Source organism: Dendrobates tinctorius, unplaced genomic scaffold (assembly GCF_039654945.1).
Source record: "Dendrobates tinctorius isolate UK_male_01 unplaced genomic scaffold, ASM3965494v1 ptg000009l, whole genome shotgun sequence".
NCBI classification, from domain to species: Eukaryota; Metazoa; Chordata; class Amphibia; order Anura; family Dendrobatidae; genus Dendrobates; species Dendrobates tinctorius.
This window is the reverse complement of record NW_027361677.1, coordinates 10145324-10156877: the sequence shown is the minus strand read 5'-3', so window position 1 is coordinate 10156877 and position 11554 is coordinate 10145324. Positions and strand designations below refer to the sequence as shown.

General features: G+C 47.0%; 1 protein-coding gene across 3 annotated transcripts in view; it reads right to left on the bottom strand.

Annotated features, from left to right (window-relative positions):
• Nucleotides 1–889: 889 nt before the first annotated feature.
• LOC141096232 (uncharacterized) overlaps nucleotides 890–11554 on the bottom strand; it is a 119987-nt gene continuing 109322 nt past the window's right edge. For all 3 annotated transcript variants that reach the window (XM_073582738.1, XM_073582746.1, XM_073582754.1), the window contains one exon: nucleotides 890–1407. In XM_073582738.1, coding sequence (XP_073438839.1) covers nucleotides 1229–1407 — 179 coding nt within the window. In that variant the 3' untranslated portion in view covers nucleotides 890–1228. The remainder of the gene's footprint in view (nucleotides 1408–11554) is intronic.

The window sequence follows — 11554 nt, the reverse complement described above, 5'->3', positions numbered from 1 at the left end:
ATTATTCAGTTGATTTCCGCAATTAATGCGGCCCGAACCGCTACACGCACAGACTCCGTTGAGGTGTAGTTTCGAAGCCAGCATCCACGAGTGGTTTGCTAAGTATTTTTCGTGTCGATCGGATTTGTAGTTTTTGCGCAATTTGCGTTTGAAAAAACATTTTCCTGTCATTGGAATGTATTGTCTCAATGCTTTTCAATGGGAAAATGTTGCCACGGAGAAAACATGCCCTGAGGCAATTCAAATGGCAGTTAAGCTCATTGATATGTGCAGGCAGACACAGTTACTATGCCAACGCCTACGAACTTCACATGACCCCCCCAGGACACAGATTCTGGCAGATAATATCAGCTCTTAAAGCGAAACCCAGAGCACAAATGCCAATCTAGCTTCATCACATGATGCATGCCCCTGAGAGAGAATGTGCGCCAAAGTAGATTTAGAAGCCCAGTACGCCAAACTGGCTCTTAAAGGCCGGCACGCCAAATCGAAAGCTGATTGACCCCGGCCTCCCCAAATCGGACCATGAGGGGCCCTGCCCACCCCAAATCTAACCCTGAGGGGCCCCGCCCACCCCATCTGACCCTGAGGGGCCCCGCCCACCAATTCAAGCCCTGAGGAGCCCAGGTCACCGAATCAGATCCTGAGGGGCCCCACCCACCAAATCAGACCCTGAGGGGCCCCAAAGGCCAAAGTGGCCCCTGAGAGGCACCCACAGTTAAAACAGATCCTGAGTGGAAAGTCTTTCAGGGACAGCAGGCAAGTCTCTCTTAAAGGGGCAGCCCGGGCACCATTTCAAAGCACTATCTGTACTTCCTTCAGGAAATACACATCTAGTTTTAGTTTTGTTCTCCACCTATATGAAACAAAAGTCAGAAAACTAGACCAATCAAGGTGAATAATTTGCATTTATTTTTCATTTTCAATTGATGCAAAAAAAGATAATCCAGTGAAAAGCGATTAAAATAAAAAAATTATTGATTATAAATAAGACAAAATACACAAAAACAGCAGATAAATATGAAAATCCCCCTAGCCCTTGATTAGTACCACAATCTCCGTATTATGCTATTGACGAGTAGTGCAGATCTTTATTTTTTGAAAATTATTGGGTTAAAAGGAAAAAATGTCCAAAAAGAATTAATAAAACTAAGTAATTCACATTCAAGGACTGGATACCCAGTCGGGCATTTGACCTCGAGTCTCAACTTGGGTTTTGACCAATAATTTATTCAAATACTGAAGTCTCAAGTCCGTGAAGCTTGAACTCTTCCACCACTTGCTTGGAGTGCTTGATTTTGGCTGCCAAGGCTTCGAAGACGTCGCTCTGGTCCACGGCTATGGCTATTTTATAAATGAACTGTTCCGATGATTCCAGGCCGCGGAGGCCGAGGTTGACACCGCAGCCTGGAAAGACATGCAAAAAATGGGATACATAAAAAAGAAAAAAAAAATTGCTTTACCAATCATGATGGGATTGGCCAGAGAATCTTCCACTTGGCCTGACACAATGGACCCTTCAAGGGTTAACCCTGCTCTGCTCATTCTTGCATTGAAAGGGAAGCAAAGTTGATGTGAAGTCATATGCCTGCTTGTTTCTTCTCCTGGACTGATTTTCCATTCTCAATTCATGGGTGAAATTTGTATTCAATGAAAACCAATGTTTACATAACCAAGATAAAAGTATGACAGTTGGTGCTTTTTAAATTCTATGGAAAAGGAGGAGATAGAGGCGGAGCCAAACATTTTAATGCAACTTCTCCATAGAACTTTAAGAGCACCAAGTGTCAATCTTCTATTAGATAGCATATGTCTTCAATGAACACAGTTTTCCCGTAAATTGACAATTTTCCAAAAAAGAAAAAAATTTGAATTCCAGGAAGAGAAAGAAGTGGATTTTTCTGATAACATCTATTTTTCTGTTAACTGAAATATAGCGCCACGCCTATCCACAGTTTGTCTGGTACTGCAGATGAGCTGAAAACAAGTGAGTAGGACAGAACTGCAATATGGAACACAATTTTAGACCCATTTGGTGCTGTTCTTTGTATTAAAAAAAAAAAGTCGTGTCTCACGTAGACTGGGCACATGTGTACTACCATTCCATGCAATCTCTTTAGAAGTTTGAAAGAAACTGTATTACTACTCTAATAAAAGGTGCGATCTTTGCTCCATTTAAATGGGAAGGCACAAGTCTCTTGTACAGGTGATTGGTAGCTCGGGGGGAGTGAGGGAATGCTGACCAGTTAGTTTGGGACCCTCGAGGAAGAAGTCCCCTGCTCAAGTGATCCATGTACTTCCTTATAGCTACATCTATGGGTATTCAAATCCTGATCACTTGATCTGTATAGGATAAAAAAAAAAAAAAAAAAAAAAAAAAAAAAGAAAAAAAAGAGAAAAAAAAGAGGGGAGGGGAGGGCAGGGCAAAGGAGGGGAGGGCAAAAGAGGGGAGGGCAAAAGAGGGGAGGGCAAAAGAGGGGAGGGCAAAAGAGGGGAGGGCAAAAGAGGGGAGGGCAAAAGAGGGGAGGGCAAAAGAGGGGAGGGCAAAAGAGGGGAGGGCAAAAGAGGGGAGGGCAAAAGAGGGGAGGGCAAAAGAGGGGAGGGCAAAAGAGGGGAGGGCAAAAGAGGGGAGGGCAAAAGAGGGGAGGGCAAAAGAGGGGAGGGCAAAAGAGGGGAGATATTACACATATACCAGTGGAATAAGTATTTAAGGGAAATTCTCCCTGTACATTGTGATTTCAGGCAGAAGGTGGAGCTCTACAATAACCCAGTGACAGTTCACATTATAGAAAAATGCCAAGATATATTTAGACTTCCGCAGGCTTGCCAGAGGAAACTGCAGAGTCATAATACAGAACTGCAGTCCATAAAACCGTGGCATAAATTGGCCAGTAACACTGCTTTCCTGACATTAAAATTGATTTCCATTAACAATGTAATTCCTGTAAGAAACAAATAGTAAAGTCTCGTAAAAGACAAACTAATGGTGCAGTCAGATTACAGCACAATAGTCAGACTACTCCCAGGTATCCAACATGTAAGGGGGTGTGGGCTTTGCCTCTTTAAATCCTTATGCTGCTATTTATATTTATGTATCTCACTGATGTGTTTTTGTATATTTATACTATGTGTAAGATGGGGACAGTGCAGTTTGGGAAAAGGGCCACTGAGCACACTATTTTAAGGTTTAGTTGTAGGACACTTAGGAGTTAATAGGAAGGGTTAGCTGGAAATAAGATAGAGAGTCTTCCTGTACCTAGTCAGTCAGGGGTAGACCCCTGTATGTGCTCAGGTGGCCTATGGCCTGTGCTGCTCAGCTACCACGTAACGTTTTAAGCAAAAGCCCAGCCATCCCTGGAAATTAGTAGAAGAGTAAGAACGGAAGAGAAGAGTCAAGAGCACAGTATGCACAGCAGTGTAGTGGAAAGTGAAGAGAGTAGCAGAAGATGATGGAGTGGGCCACCGTAAGGCTGTGTGCCCACGATGCGATTAAGCATTTTTGCAGCGATTTTCGGCGCGAAAACGTTTAAAAATCGTGTACAGAACGCCCCCCATGCATTCCTATGGCATTCTGCACATGCTGTACTAATGCTGCGCTTTTTTCCGTGGCGGAATCGCATCGCGGAAAAAAATTGCAGCATGATCATTCTTTTGTGCGGAATCGCAAAGAATTGCCGCGATTCCGCACCCATAGGAATGCATGAGAATCGCTTACTTCCCGCATGTGGCTATGCCCACCATGCGGGAAGTTAAGCGTCTCATGTGCGGTTGGTACCCACAGTGTGGAGGAGAAGAGACTGTCCTCCAGGCCCTGGGTACCATACCCCTGTAAAAAAAAAAAAAAAAAAGAATAAAAAATAAAAAAAATAAAAATCGGGGTATATTTACCTTCCGGCGTCCCGCGCTGCCATCCCGGGCATCAGCGTTCCCAGTAATGCCTTGCGGCAAGGCCCTGTGATGACGTGGTCTCGCGAGATCACTATAGTAACGCGAGACCAACGTCATCACAGGTCTCGCAAGGCATTACTGGGAACGCTGTGGCCCGGGACGTCGGAAGGTAAAATATACCCCGATTTTTTATTTTTTTTTATCATTTTTAACATTTTATCTTTTACTATTGATGCCGCATAGGCGGCCTCAATAGTAAAAAGCTGCTCACACTTGTCAAACACTATGTATGACAAGTGTGACCAACCTGTCAATCACTTTCCAAGCGATGCTTCAAATCGCTTGGAAAGTGCTTGAGAAAATCGCGGCAAAATCGCAAACATTATCGCGGTGAAATCGCGCGGAAAAAAACGCACGATTTCTGGGAAGGAGTCCGGTTTTCACTGTGCGTTTTAAAACGCAACGTGGGCACATAACCTGCCCGTGCACTTTTAGGCTAACTCTAGACGTGGTGGACGGCCCTGTGGACAGTATTTCTGAGTCTGAGATGGAGCAGGCTGAAGGGGGGATATATTGCAGTGGCGTTTCACCGGACACCTCGTCCTGTTATATCTTTGTGGCTTATTCCGTGACATGGAGGAAGACGCAGGGAAAGACAGAAATGTACTGCAGGCATTGTGGAGAATGTGCTGGAAGTGTAATGGATGTGCTGTGTCCTAAAGATAATAAACCTGTTTTGTTCAAAGGACAGGAGGCAGTCCAAAGCAACTTTAAACGCAGGGAAGAATGGGGGACTGGGACATAGCGGTGAAGAAGTAGCTGCCAGCACAGTGAGCACAGGTTGTGCTGATATGATGGAGAGACCCTGTCTGTCCAGGGAGAAGAGTTGGGGTAAGTGAAGCCCTGAGAATGGAGCCATGACTACAACCCTGTCGCTATCTTACAAACATATAATGCAACATTATAGGTGAACGACAGATGACAAGATTCACCTATTCAGTTCTTGGTCCTTAAAGGGATGGTCGGGCCTTAAACTTAATGCAGACTTGTGAAACCTCACATGCAGCACTCTGAGGATTCTCTGGTGACGTCACCAGCAGTGCATACATCCAGCCACATTCCAACTAGACATGTCTAGCCTCACTCAGTACACTTGTATTGAGCAAGGCTGAGCAAGTCTAGTTGGCATGTGACTGCAGGTATGCAAATCACATACTTGCCAGCACTGGAGAATCCTGACCGTGTGCAGTGTGCGTAATGTGAGGATTCACAAGTCTGCTGTCACTCTAAGGCTGGGTAACCCCTTCAAACCCACTGTTTACAGCCTGCTTTCAAAGAATATTTACTGCCTTCTCGGGTCCAGTGCTGAGGATCCACCGCAAATTCAAGTATCTACAGTGCGGACATTACATTGGCAGCACTGCAGTCCATCAGTGAACTGAGCAGCTAATTGACTGCAGCGTTATCAACGTGACATCAGCACTGCCGACAGTAAGGCACAGGGAGCAAAGGTGGAAACGGACTCAGCCTTGGACTTGGGGAGGGGGGAGAAAAGCACAGGGTTTTGAGGTTTTTGTTTGCAGTATCGGCATCTGTGGGGGCTGATAACTATAATGTACAAAGCCATCCCGGGGTACTGAGACTCAGATCACATTGTCTTTAATAGGAGCAGAGATTCAGTACATGAAAACAGCTGCTATAGAGTATACCAAGCCATGCTCTGAACACTGAGCAATCATTATTACTTTAGAACATTATTTAGCCTTTAAAAAAAATTACATAAGTGTTGTTCTAGGGCTGAAGACCCTTTAAATCTTTAGAGCTGTGTGCTCAAGGGCTGCACATGGAGCCTACAAAGCTACACGCGCTAGATGTTGCCCAGGTGCCATGGATATCAGGGAGAAGGCCCATGTATTTTGGCATCACGTGGTAAATTTCGACATTTTAATTTCAAGTACATACAGAAGATGATGTCAGCTATGGTGTGAGGTTCTCACTACCATTCAAAGTACCCTCAGGGGTTAACTAGCAAATATAGCCTGGAGGGGCAAATATTAAAACAACCTTTAATCAATTATTAAAAAGAAAAATATCACAACCAAATCAAATAAAGTGCTCGTGCAAAACGGTGCTCATTAAAAACTGGTTTAGTCTCACCACTGTTGACGGACAAAAGATCCCGGCCTCCTTCCGGAAGTACCTTGCCAGGAGATGGATCCAAACAAGGGAAAGGGGAATATATATAGGGAGAGAGACATAAGCGGTATGTAATAATTTTTTAGGCTCCCTGTCGTGCTCCAGTATTGCTCCTTTCCTAACAAGGACAGGCCCCAAGTGGACCCTATAGTGATACCTCCAATGATATGGGGCTGAATACTCCCAGGGAGTACATACCGCTTACATCTCTCTCCCCATATATTCCCCTTTCCCTTGTTTGGATCCATGACCCGGCAAGGTACTTTCGGAAGGAGGCCGGGGTCTTTTGTGGCGCCCCTGAGGGTTCAGTCGCCACAGAGGTACTGCACCTCCTCCTGAGGTGTGGTACCCCTCCATCCAGGTAAGGTGGAGACACCTGACCACACTCCAACACCTGCATCCCACACAACATAGTAGTGTAGCAAAGCACCCTATGGTGGCTCCCTGCTTGGAACACGAAGCGTGCTGGGAGGCGGGTAGAGTTTAGTTGGCACCAAAAGAGCGGGAAGAGTTTAGGATTTGGGCAGTCTGACAGTCAGTGGAGGAGAGAAGATCCCCTGAGTGGGATGGATGAAGGAAGTGCTGCAGTCGACCTCAGTGACCTGGGTCTGCTGGCACAGGAAAGGGATATTGACGGAAAGCCTGACTCTCCATAAGAAAGATGGATTAGTACAGAATGTAAGGAGAGGAGGACTAAGGATTAATGTGGCACCCTCAGGAGTATCACCGCCACAATGGCATTGCCTTCCTCCAGGGAGGGTGATGTCATGCTTGGAAGCAAGGAAGGGCCTCTCCAGCAGTTTATACATGCAACACAGTTCCCTCTCCAGGCCAACAGAGGGAGCTCTGAACCAGGATTGGGGGAGGAGCGCTCTGAGGGCCAGGAAGGGAACAGTTAGTGTGAGGAGGGCAACGTGTGTAGATGTGTGGAGAGAAGCTGGAGGTTGAGCTGAGGACAGAGAGCTCCCTCCTTGAGATAGCGCATGATCTGGAGTCTGGTCTCCACGTTTGTATGGATACTGAAGGTCCTGCAACAGAAACCAGAGGAGTAGGAAGCTGTAAATGCTCTATTCCCACCTAAGACTCGGAGGCACAACAGCGACCGGTGAGCGAAGAGAGATAGAGGGCTACAGCTGTCTGCCATACGAGGTAGTTCTAAGAGAAGATAAGAAGGAGGAACTTCAGTGTAACACTGTACTGTATGTACCTCAAGCCAGCGCTAGGAAGGAGACTACACAACCCATTTGATAGAGAGATACCCGAGTTGCTTCTGTGGTGCCCCTGAGGCTCAGTCGCCACAGAGGTACTGCACCTTCATTTAAGGTGTAGTGCCCCACCACCTAGCTAAGTTGGGAACTCCTTTCCACACTCCAACACCTGCACCCACACACAGGATAGTTCAGTAGGTCCGCCTAGCAGCTTCAGGCTGGGGTTAACAGAGCGCCCTTCGTGGAACGCTGCTTCGTAACAAGAGATGTGCTGGGAAATGGGTGGAGTTAGTATAAAAGAGAGGGAAAGTTGAGAATTGGAGGTCAGTCTGACAGAAGGTCAGACAGGGGTGAGACCCAGAGAAAGAAGAGTTCAGTTCTGAAGTTAGTTTTTAGTTCAGTTTGAGTTCAGTTTAGAAAGAGTGCTGCAGCTGCCTCATTGATCTGAGCCAGCTGGCACGGGAAAGAGAAGAGAAGGAGAAAGACATAGACCTGCAACCTAAGCTTCCATAAGAGAGAGAAGGAACAGCGCGGAAACCACCATGGTTACTTACCGGTAGCCAGTTTTTCCGGAACCCATGACAGCACCACCTGAGAGAGGGATCCGCCCCGCCAGGACAGGAACCTACTGAGACATAAGGGGCGGCACCTCTCCCCCGCTTCAGTTGGGTTACAGAGCATTGAGAGGACTTCCCGGTTAGTTACATGTTTAATCCAACACCACAACACTCAAAACACCCTACTAATTGTGCACACCATACAGTGAAAAAGGGGGGGGAATGTACGGGTGCTGTCATGGGTTCCGGAAAAACCGGCTACCGGTAAGTAACCATGGTGGTTTTCCCTTCACCCATGACAGCACCACCTGAGAGATTTTTGGAGACTTCGAAACACCTTAGGGAGGGACCACCGCTTGCAGCACCTTTCTACCAAAGGTTAAGTCAGCAGAGGAGGATAGATTTAATCTATAGTGCTTAAAGAAGGTTGAAGGTGAGGCCCAGGTAGCGGCCTTACAAATTTGTTCGATTGATACCTCTGCCTTTTCAGCCCAGGAGGTCGCCACGGCTCTGGTGGAATGAGCCTTGATGCCGTCAGGAATCGGGATACCACTAGCTGAATAGGCTACACTAATGGCTTCCCTGATCCATCTAGCAATAGTCCCTTTTGAAACCCCATAGCCTTTCCTGGCACCCTGAAAAGCTACGAATAGGGACTGTGACCTCCTCCACTGGCTAGTGGCAGATATATATTCTACAAGAGCTCTTTTAACATCCAGACTATGGAATTTTTCCTCCCCCAGATTTTTTGGATTTTCGCAAAAGGATGGAAGAACAATTTCCTGACCCCGATGGAAATCTGACACTACCTTGGGCAGATAACTGGGGTCTGTTCTTAACACTACCCTATCCTGAAAGACTTGCGTATAAGGAGGATTTACTGAGAGAGCCTGTAAGTCGCTTATCCTGCGGGCTGATGTGAGGGCTACTAACAGGATCGTTTTTAGGGTCAAAAACTTTAGGGGTAGCTGATGTAATGGCTCATACGGTTCTTTTGTAAGGGCTTCTAACACCAGGTTTAAATCCCAGGGGGCTATTCTAGGTATTGGAATAGGCCTAGCTCTATGGCAGGATTTAATAAATCTGGCTATCCACCTATCTGATGCCAGTTTGCAATTGTAGAGCGCCCCTAGTGCCGACACCTGAACCTTAAGTGTGTTTACCGCTAACCCCATCTGCAACCCAGATTGTAAGAACTCTAGGATGTCACTAATCGGGGGTTCTTTCCCTAACGGCTTACCCAAGAACTGTAGGAACTTATCCCATGTTCTGCCGTAGATGTTAGTAGTCACCGGTTTCCTGCTTTTTTGCAGAGTGGCCACCAGCCCAGGGGAGAACCCCCTATCTATTAAAAGCGACCTTTCAAATTCCACGCCGTCAGATGGAATCCTTTGACCTGAGCGTGCAATATTGGACCCTGAACTAGTAGGTCCGGGATTTCTGGCAGAACCCAAGGATCGGAGAGGGACATCTTCCGTAGCAGAGCGAACCAGGGCCTTTTTGGCCAAAATGGAGCTATTAGAATCACCCTGGCTTGATCGTTTCTGATTTTTCTTACCACAGTCGGGATCAGAGCTACTGGGGGGAACGCGTAAGCCAGTCTGAAGTTCCACTGGATGTGCAATGAGTCCACTGCCCATGGGTTTTCCCTTGGGTTTAGAGAGCAGAACCTTTCTGTTTGCCTGTTGTGCTTGTTTGCAAAGAGGTCCATCACCGGTTCCCCCCAAAGCTGAATTAACTTTTGAAAAATGGATCGGTTTAGCGCCCATTCTCCTTGCCTCAGGGTATTGCGACTCAGGAAATCTGCCTCTATGTTTTCTGCCCCTTTTATGTGTAGGGCTGTCACGGAGTGTAGGTGATCCTCTGCCCTGCTCAGAATGTCTGTTGCTGCTTCCATTAAGGAGTGTGATCTTGTCCCTCCTTGGTGGTTGATGTATGCCACTGCTACCTTGTTGTCTGACATGATGCGTACATCTTGACCCTGGAGTAGCGGAATGAAGTGGTTTAGGGCCTTGCCCACTGCCCACAGTTCTCTCAGGTTGGAGGATGCCTTCCTTTCTTGAGGTGTCCAGGAACCCTGACCTATGAGGCCCCTTAGGTGTGCCCCCCACCCCGAGGAGCTTGCATCTGTTAAAATTATATCTGTCGCCTGTCTGTCCCATGGTATTCCTAAGGTCAGATTTGTCTCGTTCAACCACCAGTTGAGAGAGTCTCTGGTTTTTAAGGAAAGCTCCAGCTTTCCTTCCAAACGCCCTCTTAGCGATCTTTGTGCTCTTAGTATCTCCCCCTGGAGTTGCCGGGTGTGAAACTGAGCCCACCTGACCGCCGGAATACAGGATGTTAGGGTACCTAGCAGGGACATTGCTTTTCTTAATGTCATACATGGTTGGTTTCGGCCCGCCAAGGCCAGATTTTGTACCTTCTCTATCTTGGACTCTGGGAGCAGACACTCTTGCCTTTCTGAGTCCAGTATAACTCCTAGGAAGGTCTGTTTCTTTAGGGGTTGTAATTTTGATTTTTTGAAATTGACTATCCACCCTAACTCTTGCAAGGTGTTGATCACCTGAGTCAGCTGTGCTGTACAGTGGTCCTCTGAACTGCCCACTATAAGAAAATCGTCCAGGTATGGTATTATGACCGTATCGTGAATCCGGAGAAAGGCTGTCACTTCCGCTATGACCTTGGTGAAGACCCTCGGGGCTATGGATATGCCAAACGGAAGAGCCCTGAACTGAAAGTGCCTTAGTGTGCCCTGAATATAAAGCGCTACCCTCAGGTATTTCTGGTAATCTGGATGGATAGGGATGTGGTAATACGCATCCTTTAAATCGACTACGGCCATGAAGCAATCTTGATGTAGCAGCTTCACTGCCGTAGTTACTGATTCCATCTTGAAGGTCGGGTTCTTTATCCATAGATTGAGGCGTCTGAGATTTATGATTGTCCTGAATGACTGATCCGGTTTTTTTGTACCCGCTTGTCTATCAGGCTCAGGATTTCTGTTTCTAAGGCCAGTTGTTCTTCGGTCATCTTCCTGATAGGTGTGATGACGACCACGGATTTTGGCTGACGAATAAAGGGGATTTTCAGGCCTTCTTTTAGGATGCTCAGAATCCAGGTGTTGGAGGAGATCTTTTCCCAGGCCTGGAAAAAGAGTGCCAATCTCGCTCCTACTGGAATACTGGCGTCACTGTGGTGACTTTTTGGAGGTGGAGGTGCCTCCACCAAACATAAACCCTGATTCTTTCTTCTTTTTATCCTCCCATCTTCTTCTGTCAGCGGGAGGACGCCCTCTATTGAATCTTCCCCTCCGAAAGGGCTGTCTCCTCTGATCCATAGGGAATCTGGGGAAGCCTTTTTTCTTATCACCTGCTTTCTCCAGAATATCGTCCAAGTTCTTGCCGAACAGGAATCGGCCATCGCAGGGGAGAGAGCACAATTTGGCCTTGGACTGAAGGTCACCCGGACAGCCTTTAAGCCATAACGCGCGTCTAGCAGCATTTGATAGTGACGCTGCTCTGGCTGTTAATCGCATAGAGTCCGCCGAGGTATCTGCCAGAAAAGCCGCTGCCCCGTGCAAGAGATACATGTCTGATAAGATCTTCTCTCTTGGGACCCTTGACGCCAGCTTCTCTTCTAACTGCTGCAGCCAGATCATGAGGGAGCGTGCCGTGCAGGTGCCCGCTATCGCCGGCTTAAGACCTC